Source organism: Drosophila virilis, chromosome 2 (assembly GCF_030788295.1).
Source record: "Drosophila virilis strain 15010-1051.87 chromosome 2, Dvir_AGI_RSII-ME, whole genome shotgun sequence".
Lineage (NCBI taxonomy): Eukaryota > Metazoa > Arthropoda > Insecta > Diptera > Drosophilidae > Drosophila > Drosophila virilis.
In genome coordinates this window covers 7,639,407-7,658,959 of record NC_091544.1, presented here as the reverse complement: position 1 = coordinate 7,658,959, position 19,553 = coordinate 7,639,407, and the positions used below count along the sequence as shown (strand labels likewise).

At 38.1% G+C, this 19,553-nt stretch overlaps 1 protein-coding gene and 1 long non-coding RNA gene across 5 annotated transcripts in view; one reads left to right on the top strand and one right to left on the bottom strand.

Annotated features, from left to right (window-relative positions):
• LOC26531212 (uncharacterized) overlaps positions 1-19,553 on the top strand; it is a 252,619-nt gene that overhangs the window by 204,678 nt on the left and 28,388 nt on the right. The window lies entirely within an intron of this gene.
• trv (trivet) overlaps positions 1,048-19,553 on the bottom strand; it is a 42,536-nt gene continuing 24,030 nt past the window's right edge. For 2 of the 4 annotated variants that reach the window (XM_032439089.2, XM_015171433.3), the window contains exons 3-9: positions 18,208-18,295; positions 16,061-16,136; positions 15,863-15,959; positions 9,737-9,926; positions 9,268-9,663; positions 8,638-8,791; positions 1,049-5,875 (exon numbers count right to left, since the gene is read on the bottom strand). In XM_032439089.2, the coding sequence (XP_032294980.1) occupies positions 5,834-5,875; positions 8,638-8,791; positions 9,268-9,663; positions 9,737-9,926; positions 15,863-15,959; positions 16,061-16,136; positions 18,208-18,295 (1,043 nt within the window). In that variant the 3' untranslated portion in view covers positions 1,049-5,833. Of the gene's footprint in view, positions 7,641-8,637; positions 8,792-9,267; positions 9,664-9,736; positions 9,927-15,862; positions 15,960-16,060; positions 16,137-18,207; positions 18,296-19,553 lie in introns of all 4 variants that reach the window. The other 2 variants (XM_070207079.1, XM_070207080.1) reach the window with 2 other exon arrangements.

Genomic DNA, 19,553 nt, shown 5'->3' with positions numbered 1-19,553 from the left:
GGGGGAGACGGCCGGCGAAATCAAAGTCGAAGTGTAAGTAAATAAAACATATTGTTTCTTATATAGGAAGACATTTTGCAAAATTGCCATGATTTGCAATGCAAATCAAACATAGCGCCATTATTTCACATACACACAAACACACACGCACTTACACGATATGTGGAAATAAAAGTGAAACCTCGGCGCATATGTTGCTTCAAAGACCGCGAACATCTGTCTGGCAGTCTGTCCGTTGTGCTTGAAACCATTGCGATAATAACGCACACAGGGAGTAGGAGTGTGTGCGCGTGTGTGTGAGTGAGTTGGTCTTAACCTGCGGCGCAAAGCGAAATAACAACTACAGAAAAACGGCAACAGCCGTGGCACAAAAACAAGACTAAAAAAAAAAGAAACAAAAAATAGCAAAAAATATGTTTTATACATTTTCCTTCACTTTGCATTTTTGCGTTGCCCGCTGCTCGCTGCTCTCTGCTCGGTTCTGGGTTCTCGGTGCTCCTGTTACCGGCAGTTATCCGGCCCCCAGTACGATGCCGGCCGCGCAGTCCTTGGCCCCGCGGCAAGCAATTGCCTTAACTGTGCGTGTTTTCATTGCGTTGTCTTTTCTTTTTTTATTTTTGTTTTTGTAAATTTTTGATTTGTTATTGTTGCACGTGTTGTCTTTTGCCTTTGTTATGACAATTTATGCCAGGCGGGAAACCAAGCAGTTCAACAAGATCAGGGGATGGCAGCATGTTGTTGTATATACGCCCAAATTTATATGTATTTATATACAGATGCACATTATTGTATACATACACATCCTATGCGCACACACTTTCCAGGCATAGCATAAATCTTTGTACATAAAACTCACTTGAAGTCATTTTTGACTTGGTGTCAATTATGAGAAAACACACCTAAAACAACACACATCCGGCTGGAAAATAATGTGAGGCAATATATATTCAAAAATATTTACATTCATGAATGTTATGTTATTAAATCAGACTGAATACACTCATAGTTATTCAATAAACTTTGAAATAAAATGCAATTTTCATTATTTTTACAAAATTTTTTTTGCTTGTTTTATTTGTTTTCCTTCAATATATTTATGTATACATAATATAAGTTTTTGTTTTTAGCCGTTTATTTTAAATATTATATTACGTGTTACTTCTATTCATCATTTCTATGTTGCAATAGTTGTTCTTCATGTTGTTTTTGTTTAGCTTTGTATATTTTCTTAATGCTTCTTCTCGCTGGCAACGCATCGACTAGGTCCTAACTTCTGTGCTGGCCCTTTATAATTACATTCGAACCTCATTTTGAGAAGCCTGCATTTTCGATTTTCATTGTTTTCCTTTTTTTTTGTATATAATTTGTATATTTCGCTTGCTTTTTATTTGGTTTACTCTGGCGCGTTGGTATACAAAAAACACGACCAAATTTTTGTGTTCTTTTATTTTCACTTTTAACTATAAATATTTTCTTTCTTTCATTTTTTGGTTGCTATGCTTAATTTGATTAACCTTTTAATATCCGTTACGTTGTTTCACTTGTGATTTCTTATGAAAACGCCATTTTGTATATATGTTTGCATGTGTGTGTATGTGTATGTGTATGTGTGAGTGTTTAGTTATGCCTGATGCCATAAATATATATATATATATATTTTTTTTTATATAGATATATATATTATTTTGCAGTATATTTAAAACATAGCTTATTCCTTTTATTTTTTGTTTCTGCTTATTTTTGGTTTTGCCTCATATTTTGCATTCATATTTTTCCTGTTTGTTTTTGGGGTTTGTGTGTACTAATCCTTGTCCTAAAACACACTCAAACATTCTTAAATTTCTACAAAATATTTGCAATACTGCAGTCGATATCTATACTTTGTTTATTTTATTTGCTATTTGCTTATCATATTTTATGTGTTAATACACATGCGATTTATATATATATATATATATATATATATATATATATCTTTATATATATATAGACTACACATTTATTTATATGTATTTCTTTAATTAATGTGTGAGTGTGTTTGTGTGTGTGTGGATGCTTATGTGTATGGTGAATTGGTGTGCACAGTTTGTCTGCGTCTTAGTGTGATGCTTTCCAAAAACTACATATGCATGTCTTTGGTATTTTGTATTTCTTTTATTAGCAGCTTTTGGTTATTTGCTCATCATTTTGATTTCTTCTACATTTGTTGTGTATTTGGTTTACAATCTTACTGTGATTTTAAATGCATAAAATGCATGCATATGCCCTCTGGAATATTGCACATATGTATATTGTGGATCGCTTCCTTCCAGTGACTTGCGCAACTGCCTCAAATGTAATCTCGTTGGCATTTGATATTATAAGAGGGGGCTCTTCTAGCTGTACTTACATTTCTATTATAATAAGTTTGCTAGTTTAACGTTTAATATTTGAGTTGGTTTATATCATATGTTTGTATTTCTAAGTATACGAGGCGACAAATAACATTCGGCCGTCGGTTGAAGGGGTTTTTCGAGTGGTCGCCCTATGGCTCTGTTAATTGTTGCAAGTTCGCGTTGTTATTAAGCAAAAACCCATTTACATAACTGTCTATGTTAGATGTAATTTATGTCACGTTTATTTGCATCGTGTTAGCTAACAAACCGCATTCCTCCGGTTTTATGGGTTTGAGTACTGCCCTATGTTAATATGTTAAGTTATGTAATTGTTTATACTCTTATTGTATTGTTGCTTAAATAATACTTTCATTTGATTGATTTTCGGTTTTTGCTTTGTTGTAATTTGATTTGATTTTTTTTTATTTTCATTTAATTTAATTTATGCTATGTTCCTTAATTACAGACTGAACTCTGGCCCTATCTTCCTTCTCGTTATGCTTATGTGTGTCGTACAATTTTGCTAATGCTCCAGTTTCAGCTTTTCAATAATTACACACCGAATTGACTAAATTGAAATTGCAGTTCATAATCATAAACTACAATTAGTTCATTTTTGTTTCGTTCTCTCCAAAACGACAATTACTTTAATTTCATTTTTAATATTAAATGAGTTTCAAATATATTATAGAGAAATCCAACAGATCAATTGAGCTATGAACTTTAATATCCTGACTGCGAGAAAAGGAAAACGCATGTTAAATCATAACAGGGTGTAAGAAACTTAGTTTCGACTGGAGCCCCAGTTAGAACTGGAGAGTAATCAGTTACCGCGTCCAATTTGACATACTTATTAATCTATAGAAAACATCTTTCCTTGTCTGTTGGTTTGTCATTATGTAGTTGTCCTTAAAAACGCCCATAAATATTTTGTTCATTTTACTTGTTTTGCTTTATGGTTGCGCTTGTTGTTGTTGTTGTTGATACTGTATATATATAAATATTTTGTATATGTATATGTTTGTAGACGTATATAAATGTCTTAGCACATTCATTAGTTGCACAACATTAATACTTTTTTTTCGCTTTTTTCCTTTCTTTTTTTTATCTATTGAATCTTTATTACTTTTCTATATCTTAACGCCTTAAGTTTCTGTTTTATTATTATATTATTCAGTTTCCAACTCTGGGTTAGCTTCTATATGGAAACTACATATTTAACTCTTTACTGATATGTTGTGCAAACATTAACAAACAAACCAATAATATATGTATATAATTTTTTTTTGTATACTTTTAAAGATTTTTTTTGTTTTTTTTTTTTTTGTTTTTTGTTTTTGTAATATAAAGTTTGCTTTTCATAAATGTTGTGTTGTGTTTTTTCTTAGCCAAATTTTTTAAACTTTTTTTTATTGGTTTGGTCAACAATGCTTTAAATTTGTATCTGTCTAAGTTATCGTTTACTTAACAAAAATCATCATTTTCATTTTTCTTATTTTGTCGCTTTTTTTCATAAACAAAATAACAACACAAAAATGCAGTTAACGCATCGGCTTCAATCGCTCAGAATCGAAAGCTCTGCCTTGCTCCGGTTTAAAATCACATCTACGTCTAAATCGTTTCTTGTCATGTTGAAACATGCAATGCCTCTCATAGTCCAACTACTCGTTAGTTCTAGTGCTAAAAACATCTTAGTGTACATTACAACTCGCTTGTTTCTTAAGCTATGTCTGTTTTGTGGTTCGATTAGGTTACGGTTAAGGTTACGATTACGGTTACGGTTACGGTTACGGGTACGGTTACGGTTACTGTTACGGTTAAGGTTAAGGTTATACTTTGCGATCCTGCGTATGTGAGCTCGGTTAGCTATAGACATGCATACACAACATTCAATTATGTATTTTGAACTCTAGTACTACTACTTGCCTCTCCCTCCTCTCCGCTAACTGTCATTGCACTTCCCGGCTGTATGAAAAAATGCAGCCAATTTTTGCGAGTGTGTGTTCACAAAATATTGTAAACAATGCGCACACACTCACATCAATCGGATTAAAAAAATAAAGATACGCCGAAACGATAAAGATAAAGCTCGCCATATGCAAATCAAAACCTGGCTTTCCCCCAGCTGCCCCTTTTAACAGCAAAATTCAACTGCAATTATTTTTAGTTGATCTATTACATGTTATATGTATGTTGTTTTTTTTTTTTGTTATCATTTTAATTGGTTTTTATTTTGAACATTTATTTGATAAATTATCATCCAAGACATACTCGCACATTTATGCATAGATATAAGTATGTGAAGGACCCACACGAGAATATCATTTGCGGTGCGTTCTCGTACCTAGTTTACTGTACTTGTCTGTATGTATATATGTATATGTATAAGTATACTAAATTACTATGCTAGATGTGTATGTATGTATACCTTTAAATATGAGTATGTATTGATGTACACAATACAAGCAAATTTTCTTTCTCTCTTAATACTTTCTACATAAACTGTAATATCTCTAGCTGTATGCATGTGTGTATCTTTGTATGTATGTGTTAAAACTAACTCTTGTTTGACATTCAGTGAACTACGATTTCTATATGCCTTTCATACAAACGTACACTCAGATGAAGGGTGGCCAGTATGGGAGGCGTGGTGATGCTGCACCAGGTTCGACTGTAAGTGTACCCTCTTTTTACCCACTGATGACTCAGCTAGATCTTATACGAAAAGTTCTACATGCCATATACAGGGGGCATCTCAACTATTAAGTAATGTGTGTGTGTGTGTGCGTGTGTGTTTGCGTGTTCCTATGCTCACTAACTAGTTCACTTCGTATCTGTTTGGATGTTTTGTATAGTTTGCGCTAATTGCTGTTTTGTTATTTCTGTTGTAATTGTTGGGCATTGTCGGACATGCATAAAATTAAACAGGATCTTCGGAATTTGCATTATTGTATTTTTGGTTTGTTTTGCTGAAGCGAATTGGTTATGCGCTCATTTAATTTCTATGTAAAGGTATTTTATTACAGTTTTGCATTTATTATGGCTAATATCAATTAATATCATTCGATGGCATATTTTGATTGTATTCATTATATGTACGACTATGTAGGTATGCATGTACTTGTGTGGCGTTTCCTCTAGTGTTAGCTAATCCCTCTCCCATACATTTCACAGACCATTTACACTCGCAATTTGCTATTCCCTACCACATTTTATGGCTATCAACTTTGTGAACTCGATATGAAGGAAATCATTTCCAGTCTAAGGCCGGCAAATAAATAAATGAGAATCAACTTGAGTTCGACTTAAACTGAGCTTTACAAAATACAAATAAGAGTATGTTTGTGGGTAGAGTATATGAAATATAGCAAATTACAAGTGCTATAGACTTGTGGAACACATGGGTTTCATCTGTATCTATATATCTTTACATAATTTGTATCTGGTTTTTGTTTGTTCTAACACAATAAATTTGCAGCTAACCATTCATCTTCTGGCAACTGAAATAAAAACATACATTTTATACGTTTATTTAGTATAAACAGATGATATTTAAATGCAAAAGCAAGTCAAAATATTTATGTGGAAGTTTTGTAATGTTGCTTTGTACATGTCTTTTCAAAGAATTTTTCAATTTCACGTGAACTTATAAAATTATAAACCAAATGAAATTATTGCAAACTGAGTGAAAATAAAAAGAAAAATCAAGTGTTTATCTTGCTGCTATTAATTACAAAGCTGGTGTGACAGATAAAACGTAAGCTTGACGCCATATTTAACGAGGTTTGGCTTCGAATTCCAAGATCAAGTTTATGTTTGAGTTTAGCTTGTGGCTGGATTGCATTGGACTTTGTTGCGCTTATCAACATATAATAAATATTTACGAGTATATCATAAGTTCTTTCATATACTATTAACTGCGAGTGCTTGTGGTTATATTTATGTGTTCTGGGACTGTCTGCGAATGAGTGTGTGTGTGTGTGTGCGTCTGTGTGTATGTATCTGTATGTAGGAACATATCTTTCAATTACTGAGCAATCACAAAATAAAGTACTATTTAGTTATATGAGCTTTAGTGCGTTAGCATGTTGCAATGGTCTAACAATTCTTTGTAACATTTAGTTGCAGACTATAGGAAAATGATAGCAGGAAATGTCGAGTTCACCAATTGTCTGGCTTGTCTTGGCTAGGCCTGGCAATTGTCTATATATGTGTGTGCGCTCACATGACAATGTGGCGACGTTCTCGTCTAGATCTACGATAGTAACAGGCACTAGTGCTATGTGTATTATCATTGTGATATTAAATAGTGTATGCATTTGAGTGTGTGGTAAATGCTGCTAAGCGACTATCAGAAGCTGAGCACAAAAGTAGGCAATGTTAAATAATGCGGTTACGCATACAAGTATGAATATGTGTGTGTATGTACGTAGCTGTGTGTGGGTGTGGGTCGGGGCTGTGCCAAGGGGCTCCTGGGTATGTCTGCGTCTGGCTTGTCTGCACGCATGTCACAACACATACAGACATACAAATTTGTGTAAATAAATGTGGGTGTACGTTGTGTGTGCACGTAATTAATTTTAACGCATTTTTAATTATGTTTACTTTTATTTAATTCCGCGCTGGCGCATGTGACTGTTTGTGTGTATATGTGTCTGTGATCGCAATTTGTATGAGTGAGGCTGCTTTGCACAATACACATGGAAAACAGCATACTTTATTTATGGCTTCTCCTTTTTTTTGCTTTTTTAATCAAATTGCTTTTTACTTATTTAAGCAATATATTTCTTTTGTAATTATCATAATTTTTTCTTCAATTAGTTATAAATCTCTCTATTCGTAGCATGCTAAACACATTTATATAAAGCATAATTTTCATTTGGGAATTATTTTTTTTTTTTGTTTCTTTTAATATTTTATTTTTCTGTTTAAGGCTTATACAAGGGCCGCGTGCAAGTGTTTATGAACCAAATACTTCATAAACAATTGCAAATGGATGTGTGTGCTTTAGCATATTTTGTTGTGGTTCTACTTTGGTTTTCGGTTTTTGGCTTTTGGCTTTTGATATTTGGGTGCAGCACTCAACATTCGACGGACGCCAAATTGACGTCAATTGTAAATTTCTCGGCGCTTCGCATTTATTTACAGCTGATTTTTGGCTATGTTTCTGTTCAGAACTTCTGCTGTACTTAAAAAATTTGGATAGTATTTTTTTTTCTTTTTTTTTTCTGTTGTTTACTGTGCCTGCAAAAGTAAAGGATAAACCTTAAAAAATAATATGGGTGTTAGTAAAAATTGGAAAAAAATAGTAGACGGAATAAAATTATTTATAATGCAGAGAAAACTTGATGCAGCTTTGTGTATATTTTATTATGATTGTTGCATTAAATACTTTGTAACTAGCAGTAGCATAAATTTGATTTGTTGTATAATCTACGTGAGTATTAAGCGAACGCATGAGATTAACAAATAAAAAATAACTATTAAATAATGCTTACGATACTTTCAAAATATGTTGATATTCAAAGCACATGCTTTTAAGCGGGGATTATGTATTGAAATCGAATAAATGCAGGTAGAATGTATATGAAAATGTTTTTTATGTTTAATTATTATTTTAAACGGCGAGCAATATTTAAATATTTTATGGTTTGTTTGTCGTTGTTGTCCCTTGGCTTTAAAAATGCAGTGGCAAGAACTTTTCTTTTAATAAAATTTTTTTTTTGAAAATAACCTTTTGTTTAATATATGTTTTTATTTACTTTAGCCTGTGCATAAACTATGTTTGTATATGCGCTCAGAATAAGTTATTGACTTAATACTCATGAATATATTTGAAACAAAAATACTTGTTTATTTATATTTAGTCCCATATTATTTTCTTCATTATTTAAGTTGTTTTGTGTTTTTTTTTTTTTAACCCAATATTTGCAATATTTTAAAATATATAAGCTGAAAATTCGCAAAGCAGGCAACAATAGAAAACTAAAAATCGAAAATATGTCAAAGAATACCATTGCTCATACATAAATATGTCTCATATATAAATAAACAATAAACAAATAAGCGAAATAGCAAACAACCGGATCGAGCGAATTAGATTAAGTACGTATTCAAAGCATTCAACGAACATACTAGACTCATCGAGAAATTGAATATATGTATTTACAATTGCGAGCTAGTATTGCATGTATGTGTGAGTAGTGGTGCGTGTGTGTGTGAGTGTTTATGTCTTTATGTATTGGTATAAGTTAGCACCTACCTGTGGGCTCACTTGAAACTGCTGTATCGGATAAGCAACCACGCCGGCGGCCTGTGGTATAGCAGTGCCTGCAACACCCGTTGCCAACTGTTGGGCCGGCGAGATCTGGGCCTGGGTGACGCCTTGCCAAGTGGCTGGTATCTGCACGCCCATTCTGCAAGTGGAGTGACAACGAGAACATGCGCATGAGTATAAGACAAAGGTTGATGATGGCAACAGAGCCCATGTGTCGAGATCTGACTGCGCGGCGTTTCCCTGACGCCTGCCGTATGCGACAATTACCACGGACGAGACAGAGGACTACGGCTACATGACAGTTACACTTACAAATCCAACAACTCCGACTAGCACACTGCCAACAGTCGAGCATGTGGAATTGCATGACGTACACCGGGTACATATACGCCGCAGTCGCAAATGAAAACTTTAGCAATTAGCAAATGAATTCACTCATCCGTCATGCTGTCGCTGCCCATCCCCTGTGGCGGTTCAATCATTTTGTGTAAAGAACCATTGAGTCGGGCTGCGGGCAGGGCAGGGCAGAGCAGGGCAGGGGAAACGCAACGCAGGCGCATCAGCTAATGAAATAATTATGCATAAATCGATGGCAACGGCATCGAGTTAACCTACCCCATGTAGCCCTGCTGATAGCCTCCGTACTGGCTGAAATGGTAGCCTTGGATGCCCTGCAGGAACTGATTCTGTACAGCCGCAGCGCTGGCGGCCGCTGCAGCAGGTGTTACAGCGGCTGCGGTGGCCGACGAGGTCGGATAGGTAGGCGTCGGCGAATACCAGCACCCAGTGGCGGCCAACTGCTGCCCATAAGCGGCAGCGGCGGCAGCAGCAGCGCTCACGCCATACGGAAAGCCAGCGGCAGCGGCGCTGTTCAAAGCCTGACTGGCCATAGACTGGGAATTGTTTGGGTCGCCGCTCTCCTTGCCCCAGGAGCACTTAACAGGCTGTGCATTGATTTCGGTGTTGTGCACACCGACGATGGCATGAGTGGCGGCCTCCTTGGTGGAAAAGCTGCAAGCAAAAGACGTGGCATGTGGCAAATGAGCATCTGGGTACCTGTGGCATGTGCCTACACTCAACTTACCGCACAAATGCGTAGCCCTTGTCCTTGAAGACGCGTATTTCCTGTATCGCGCCGTAGGGCGCAAATGTTTTCTGTAGCACCTCCTCGCTGAGTGCGGTGAGGGCGCTGTTAACGCCACCCACATAAACGGTGCAATTGGAGGGACTGCTCTGGTTGTAGACCTCATCGAAAGTCAACGGCTTGATGTTCTCTAAAGTATGAAATATGAGAACAGAAATTGGCAACGATTTCCATTAGTGCGAATTCATTTCGATATTTCGCAATTGTTGCCCTCAAGCCACAATTAATGACTGCAGTTTTTATGCCTCTGTCGTGCAGACATCCTTTTTTCATATTTTATGTCTCTTGTTGTTTCTGTTGTTGTTGTTTTTGTTGTTTTCAACGAACTGCATGATTAATATGCAAATTAATTAAGGGTTTTGCCCGCAGCAACAACGACTACAACGTCGGTTGCCTACGGTTTTGGTAATTAAAATAACCGCATACACTTAGTCAAAATGTTTCAGTGTGTGTGTGTGTGTGTGTGTATGGTTATATGTGTGTGCGTGTGTGAGTGTGTGTCAAAGGGTGTATATGTACTGCTGTGCGACAGCATTTACCGTTACTTCAATTCTTGTTGCTGCACTTTTAAAAGTTGTTGCTCTTGTTATTGCATTTTTTATTATACGTATTTGTTGTATACACATTTTACATATTTTACGTATTTTACGGATTTTTTGTATTCTTTCGTATTTTTTCCATATTCAACTGAGAACTGGGAGCCAGTAATTGGGAGTTGGCAACCCAAATTGTTCGCCATATTGTGGCTTTCTGTGTTGTTGTGGTTCTTGTTGCCATTATTGCTGTTAGGTCTGTTGGTGGCACTGCTATACGGCATTTGTGCACGTACTTATTTCTATGCAAAAGTTACACTAATTACTTCCTTTGAGGTTAAAACAAAATTTGCACTTTTAAAAATAATGTCAGGTTTGCGTGTTTATGTCTTTGTTTAGTTTTCAACAATTTTTAGGCGTTGTGAACCAGACTTTGGCGAAGCTCTGAGTATGTTACATTTGGTTAACCGACGGCTTTTAAAAAAAAAAACGACTATCGAACTTTAAGGGAACATGAAGATTCGCTTAAATGCCGGTTCAATACTCGGTAAATTCACATAAGTCAGTTTCATAACAAGCAGACTTGCTGCGTAAATACACTAATATTTTTGGTAATAATATGATCATTTTGATTTTACAAAAAACATGCAAATATGAACATGATTTAACTATAACTCTTGTCAGTGCACAAACAACTTATTGTGTTTATTATTAATTTATTAAACTGTACGCCAATCTGTTTCCATAAAGCAAGCATCTCTTTAGCACTTTACAACTTAGCATTAAAACCAAAAAGTTCAGTAAAAATGAATATTTTTAATAAGAAGCGTAGCGCACCGGCGCCAATCGTATTAGCCTAACCGGTGTAATGCAACGAATTTACCCCGGCATTAAAATGCCTTTACATGCCCCTAGCTAGCAATACCTGTCTCTCTCGCTCTCTCCAAATCGCTCTCACTGAATACCTGTTTCTTTCTTGGTGCTTTGCAGCGGGCCCAACCACACAGAAAAATATGGCTCAATAGCATGCAACAGGACAATTCCTGCGCTTACACACAACACATACTCACACGCACCAGGTCACCAACACTCACACACACGACGAACCAGCTTTACAGCAGGAGTAACAACAACATGCAAAGACCCTGTCGAGGGTGCAATGTAGAAACTAACAAGCTTGCAAATATTTTTGAAAGCTTTTGCCACAAATGAATACGACTTGCCGACGACACACTCCAACACACACACACACACAGACACACACACACGTGCATGCATCCATATACAGATGCCCTCACGTACTCTCAGCGCGTGAGGGGCTCATGCAAGCGACATTGCATACTTTTGAGCGCAATGTTTCACTAATTTGCACTTTGCTTTGTGCTTCTGCCATCGTTTCATTTCTTTGCCTCTATTTTTCTTTACGCTTTTAAATACGTGTAATTAAATTTGGATATGTAGGGGTGCGACACACACACGTACGTGCTTAGCCTTGAGGCGATTTGCAGTTGCCGTTGTTCTTGTACCTTTTGGGCGGGTCAACGTTGTCCCTTGCCACATTTCATTTCATGTCTGAACCAAATTAAAGTGCTTGGCGACGTTGCTGCCCGTAGCTTTCACTGCCAGTGTGGACATAATTATCACGTTAAAACTAAGCCCCTGGCCCGCGGGCAGCCTACATGAATAACAACAAAGCCAAGCACCAGTCTGACTGCCTGTCCGTATAGCTCTCCCTTTCTTCTCTCTCTCCCCCTCCCTCTCTTCTCTCTCTCTCTCTCCTTCTCTCTTTCTCCCTCTCTCTTTCTCCTCTCTCTATCTATCTCTCTCTCTCTCTCTCTCTCTCTCGCTCTCTCTTACTATTTCTTTTATATAGCTGCAATTTTAATGAGCAATTAGTGTCATGTAGAACCTAATGATAAATTAATCACACAATCATTAACGTAAATAATTCAAACTTATATGCATACGTCACACCCAAAAACAAGAACAATAAGCACAAAAACCTGACGGCAAGACAATTGTGAATTAGCCCCGCTTATTTTCAACTAATTAATATGCATTGAGTGGGTGTGACCACGTAAGTTTGATGTTCGTGCCTGAGACATAAATAGAAAAAGAGAGAGAGAGAGAGAGAGAGAGAGAGAGAGAGAGAGAGAGAGAGAGAGAGAAGTGAGAGAAGTGAGAGAACTATATTCAGAGTATTTTATAATTGGTCTTCAACAGTGAAGAACTTAGATCAAATAAATATATTATATATATACTTCACTTCACTTTACTATATTGAACAAGTAAGCTCCCGACTAGGGGATACCCTGAACCCTCTCCTTTCAACATTAAATGAATATATATATTCTATTTTAGAAGCTATATGTCAAATTTGGGGACTCTAGCTGTTATTATTTACCAAAATTGCCCAAAAAACCGGATATCGATATCGAGTTTTGTCGATTGCTTGGAAACGGAGTAAGTTATCGATTATCGGAAACTAACTCGATCTGCGCAGGCACTAGCAGCACCTACATCTAAAATTTCATATTTCAGTCTGTAGCTCAGTCTCTAGCTCTTATAGGTTCTGAGATCCTTGCGTTCATACATACGGACGGACGGGCGGACGGACGGACAGGCGGACATGGCTAGATCGACTCGGCTATTGATACTGATCAAGAATATATATACTTTATGGAGTCGGCGATGTTTCCTTCTGCCTGTTACATACATTTGGATTTTGCACAAATAGAATAACCACTTTAAATGGGTTCAGGGTATAAAAATATAAAACGTTGTTAACTGATTATTGGGCAACGAGTTATTTGGATCCCTACTATGTACTGAATGGATTAATTTTCTATATATTAAAGTTTTCCGCTTTTAATATCTGTCATACTGTACTGTCATATTATCTTACCAGTCTGATGCTATAAGAAATGAATATGCAGCTTTTTTATCAAAATGCTTTCTTAAATTTAAACTTTCAGGAGTAGGTCATAAGTTAAGCACATGCTGTTCGCTGAACTTATTTACAGCATATGAATAGGAGTCGGCCACATAATTTACATTGAGCTGGAACTTTTCATGTATACGATTACAAAAACAGTAACCAGCACTTGGGCAGCGCATTGAGGCATTTCAACTTTTACTTAATTGTGCGCAACTCTGCATAAAATGTTGATTTATTGCAGCAACTACAACTGCCAGGTAAATAGGCGGCCCACGCACACAGTCAAATAATTTGCCTCAAGTTTGTGTCGCCCCCCAACTCAGTCGCTTTCTCTCCTCCTCTCCGTCTCTCTCAGTCCACGAGCACTCAGCAGTCGACAGTTTGCCATTGCAAAACAGTCAAAAGTCAAATAGTTTTGGCACAGAAATTTGTCATACAACATAGTCGTCGACGTTGTTGTCGTCGTCGTCGTCGTCGTCGTCGTGGGCTTTGTGTTACCGGCATATTGTTTCAGGTTAATTAAGTTATTACCATAATGAGCTTGTAAGTATTTTGGCCTTTATTTATGGCATGCATTGAAATGAAGTCGCAGTCGGGGCCTTAACCGGTTAACAAAAGCAAAACTTTGGCAGAAACTTTTGCCACGAGCTGTTGTCGACAATAAAAAATGGCAAATGCGTTCGTTATAAGCCATGAACCTAAAAAATATAAAAAAAGGAAGCGGAATATTACAAAGCGACGCCAAAATTGTCACAACTGTAAAATGCGCAATTGCGTCGGCTCGTAAATCTTAGCTACAAAAGGAGGCGGCACACAAAGAAATACACACACACACACTCGCAGGCAAGTGGCTTACTAAACGCCGCAACTGCGGACTGATTGCCATGGCCATAAAATGTGCAGCCTGCTTAAAACATAAAAATGCCAGAACAAGACTGGCCAAAAGCATCCGCACAGCAGCAGCAGCAGCAGCAGCAAAGTGGCAGCGTAAAACATCAAGTAATGCCAAATCCCAAATGTGAAATGCGAAATGCGAAATGCGAAATGAGTTGAGTGCTACAAATCGTAAGAGTTGCCTGCCAGCAGGCACCCCAAGCAACTAGACAAGGCCATAAAGTGCTCAACCTACTCAAACACACACGCACACATATCAAAGATTTATGCACACATGCACACGCCAACATGTGTGTGAGCCCCATGGAAAACCCAAAACCCTTTATAGAGCGTCGACTAAGCGACAGCTCGTAATTGTGTAAAATCTTTGTCGGCGTCTTCGATTTTGGGTCCTGGCTGCTGAGTCAGCTACTCAACCAAACAAAATATCCAAATTATTTCGCTGCCAAATTGCTAATAATAACTTGTATTACAGCAAAAACTACCACAGCTAAGCCCTGTACAATTCCCGCTCGGCCGGAGCACAGACAAAGCCGTGACAAAGGCAAATAAACAATGAGACCAATAAAAATTCGCTTAGGCTTTCATAGGCGTTTTTTATGACAACAATATAAATGCAAAAGCAAAAATTCATGCACATAGTTGTTGTTGCCCCAAAAATGGGAACCCTTCAACATGTCAGACCTTCCTTCGCACGATAAATTCCACCTTGACGCTGTGTGTGTGTTTGTGTGCTTGTGTCTGGCTGTGTGTATGTGTGTGAGTGTGCCAAATGTTTGTTCTATAACCATGAAATTTTTGCTATCCTGTTTCTCAGTATGTGTGTGTCTGTGTTTGTATGCCTTTTATGATAATAGTTTCGTGTTGGCAAAATTTATTTATCTGATTTGCGCCCTATCTTACTTTCTCTTTAAGTCTGTGCCAGTGTGTTTGTGTGTGTGTGTGTGTGTGTGTGCGTGTGTGTGAGTATGTGTGTGTGTAAGTCAAACAAATAAAAATTATGTTAAAACATGCAAATACGCATTAACTTTTGATTTATGAGAGACAAAGGCGAAATGAAATGAACCCGCCCTCCGTCGCGATTGTTCGCTAACTGTTAATAATGATTACGCTAGTTACAGTTAGTTTTGTGGCTAGGAGCAAGCTGAGGGCGTTCGGAGGCGTGCCCAGATGAAAATTGATTCGCCGTGTCTAATAGAATATGTCGCATTACTTTTATTTTTGGGACCTTTCGCCGTCGACTAATTGAAAAAGTTTAAACCGAATTTTTGGACCGCGGCCCATTACGGAAATTAAGCGCGTGCGGTTTTTCAGAAAGAAAAAAATATAAAGAAAACATAATCTGGTGGAAAATTTGCTGCGACACGTTTATAAATAGCGGACGGGTCGACGGGTCGACGGGTTGGTGGCTCGATGGGTCGATGGGTCGGTTTTTCGCCGGCTTACTTTTCTTCTTTACCTTTGGCCCGTAACATGGCACTGATACCTTTGGCATTCATTGCCATAATTTCCTGTAATAAGAGCGATGCGTCGACTCCTGGCAACAAAGGCAAAAACAACAAGCGCAACAACAATGGCTACACGAGCAAAGGCACCTGGCTCGCTGGCTCGCTGACCCGCCTACTTGGCTGCTTGGCGAGGTCGCCATACGCATGGCCGGAAGCCTGGGGCCAGGCCAGGTGACAGTCATGATTTCCTTACCTTTACTCGCCGGCGGTTTCCGTGTGGCCCAATTCGTGCGAATTGAGCGCGAGCCAAGCCACTGCCCGTTCATGGCCGTAATGGCACTCTCAGCTTCCTGTGGCGCGATGCAAAAGAATGAGAACAAGAGAATAAGCCAGTTATAGATAATAAGTAATAAAGCATGAGCATGCATTTAAATAAGTGCGAAGCGCCTACCGATTTCTTAATGAACGACACAAAACCGTAGCCCTTCGATTTCAATGTTTGTGGATCGCGCACCACACGGCAATCACTGCAATGAGAAAAGTGAGAGAAAATTCAAATTAATATTCAGTATAAGCTTCTTTAAGGAACTTAAAAATCTTTTACAGCAGCATTTCAGCGTGATTACAATTCTCTATGAATGTTTTCGCTTCGTTCGCCCAGGCAATCGAGCCGGACATTAAATTCGGAAATTTAATAATCTGACTGAGAACACCTAATTTATCTTGGAGTAGCTGAAGCGTTTCTAGACATGATTATGATAGGACATTTAATCTGTATAACTTTCGAACAATTGAAAAACAGTTGAGCTAAAATATGACCACTTAAAATATTTATATATATTTTCGTTTTATTAAAACTGTTTCATCTCAACACTTTAGTAGCGATTTAGTTGATTGCCCGGCGACCGCGCTTCAAATTGATTTCCCACAGCAATTCTAAGGAGTCCACAAATTTTTGGGACCATTCGCCATGGCGCTGCCAGGGCAACAGCTAAGCCAAGCTGCCAGCAAAGTTTGGCAATTACCCCTGATCTGGCAGTTTAGTTAACACTGTGCCAGGGACGTTGGCAATGGTGGCCGGCAACTTTTTTTATGATTATTATAAGTAAACTGGCGGCAGAGCCGTCGAGCGGACGGGCAGACGGCTTATTAAATATTCACACGCGCCGCGCATTTAACAAAACGGAACCAGAAATGCGCCAAGGCCCCCAAACATAATGCCAAAACCAGGCAACAACAAAAACGTACTAAAACCTCAGGCGAACAAAAAAAAAAAAAAAAGGAAATCTAAAATAAAACCCGAAAACAAAAAAGAGGCAAACAACCACGCATAAAACTTTTGACAAAGAAGTCGTTGGCCCCATTCTAAGAAAGTGGCGGCGGCTGATCCCAGTGCGACGCACGAATGAGTCCGTATCCGATACGGAATATCTGTATCCAAGTTCGTCGCGGCTGTTTGCATTAAGCGTTTTGACATGTTGGCTACCAGCACTCATCTCACGACAAATGCCAGCAGCGTACGAAAAGAAAGTTATTGAAGTCCCAGTTGCCAACAGGCGGGAGCACAGACTCTTACTCAAACTGTGACTTAGATGGTCGGAAGGAGATGTGAGGCTTGTGTTGCTTCCGGTTGCCTGAGCCGCTCCGGCTGCTGGTGCTGGTGCTGCATGTGAGAGCAATCATATCAGTGATTATGATATCCAAGATATGTATCGCTAAGATGCCAATCGATTGCTCAATAAGCCGCCAAATCAGCTGCTTAAACGCGTAGCCATCGATACGCCAACACACTTGAGGTAAATTACGATGTGAGAGGCACAATGCTTTATTAGAAGACATGCGCCGCTCATTAGCACGTTAAAGAGGTCTAAGGGCGACTGGACAAAAGCCCCGCAGCCAAATCAAAGCCCTAATCATTTTAATGAGTTTTAAATTATTAACATTTGAAACTGCGCCCGTTAACAAGGGCAGCGGGAGTGGTGGGCTGCCAGGGGGCGGGTGTCGGCACATTGATGAAACAAACAAGCGAGTAATCCAAAAATCAAATACTTTGGCCAACATTTTATGCCAGTCGCCGGCGGGCAGGACATGCCACAGAGCCTCTGTCAGCCATTTGGGCCAAAACTTTGCGCCCCAAACAGCAGTTAATTAAGTCAAGTTTTATGCTTTGTTGTTGTTGTCTACGCTGTTGACCATCAGCTTTAGTCGGTTGAGTCTTTTCAAGCCGAAAAACAGCAACTTAAATATTTGACGTTGTTGTTTCTCCGAATTGTTGCAACAATTTAACTTAAGCGACACTTTTCGTTTACTTTTGACAGCAGCTGGCAGGCTCAGCACAGTGGCCGCTAAAAGAGTTCGCTTAAGTGATATTAACATAAATATACTTTTCGTGCAGTTATGCATTTTTTATGCGAGCTACCAAGCGGCTTACTGCGATGGGCCAGCAACCACCTCACATACGCCTGCCAATAAATAGCGCGAGCGTCGAATGCGCGTCCCCAAAAATTGGCGAAAAACCTGGCAAAAATGCGGAATGGTAGGCAACCTCGAGAGCGGAATGTGAACTGTGAAAAGAAAAATTTGCATTTTAATACTTACGAGATTTCGCCGAAAGGTGTGAATGCTTCGCGCAACTGCTGAGTTTCAATTTCTGAACTTAAGTCGCCCACAAAGATGTGGAATTGTTCTGCAAAAGATACAAAAATAAGATATATTGTGAAAATACCTTTAATATGTGTATTTATGTACGGTTATGAATTCAACCTTTTATATAATCTATTATTTACAAATGTGGTTTCTAGCAAATTATTGATTTAATGTGATTTCTTTTTATAGCCTTCTAGATTATGTACTATAATTTTATCATAACCTTTCGAGTATCCTCAACAAGAACAGCCGCCACGACATCATCTCTCAGTTTCAATGCCTAACTTTTTGTTGCGAGCAGTATTTATGTCCGAATCGTTCAGATAGATACACTAGATATATACTGTCATACCAATAATACCAATAATTGCAAAATTAAGGTCTTTTATAAAACGGGTGTGAGAGTAATATCTATAGCATCTTTTTCATTATAAGTAGGAGTCAAATTGGACAGACTTTAAAAGAACTTGCTTAAGAAAATAAGCCCTTAAATGTTTCAAGGACCAGCAATTACAAGCTTTACTATTCTCCTCATATATATATATCTGGTAAGCCATAAACCATATGTCTACAGACCATATGTCTATAAGAGATTTCAAGTTTAGCACAAAAATATTATACATTTCTGTTTAAATTTATAATTACACTGTACAAAAGCAATTGTAACCTCACAAGGTAGAAACTTGTTCGGCATTGCAAAGTGTGCAGCAAAGATCTGGTTTTAGGCTCAAATTATATCAATATATGAAAGTTTATATTTAAAAATTCATTTATTATAAAATTGTATAAAATTATGTGCATTGTTAATTGAGCCCATATGAAACGAAATAAAATCAATTTTGTATGCAAACATACAGACACGCCGCTCGATGCGTTACAATGTCCAACAAGCTTAAGCTTTGAATTGAGTCATGCTGTGCTTACAAGTGGGATCTAGACGTTTGTTAACACAGGTTGTAGAGTGTTCTCGTATCGATTTCTCAAAAGATCTCTAATTGGATTTGATGTTTCCGTTTCCTTGACTCGCAAAGCGCAGTTGCTGTGGTTTGTGAGCTGCCATTATGACTAATTAAACTAATCTAATTGCAAGTAAACTCGGCATATGCGCCCACCTTTCAAATCGTGTTGTATTAGGCCAAATGACAGGCTAGCATTATGTACACAGACGGGGGACATTCTGCCTGCACATATATAACAGATATGCACAAGCTATGTACACGAAATTCAGCGAGTGCACATATTCAAAGGCTTTCGCTGTCATGCAGGCTGCACATACACAAATGCAACGAGCAAGATGC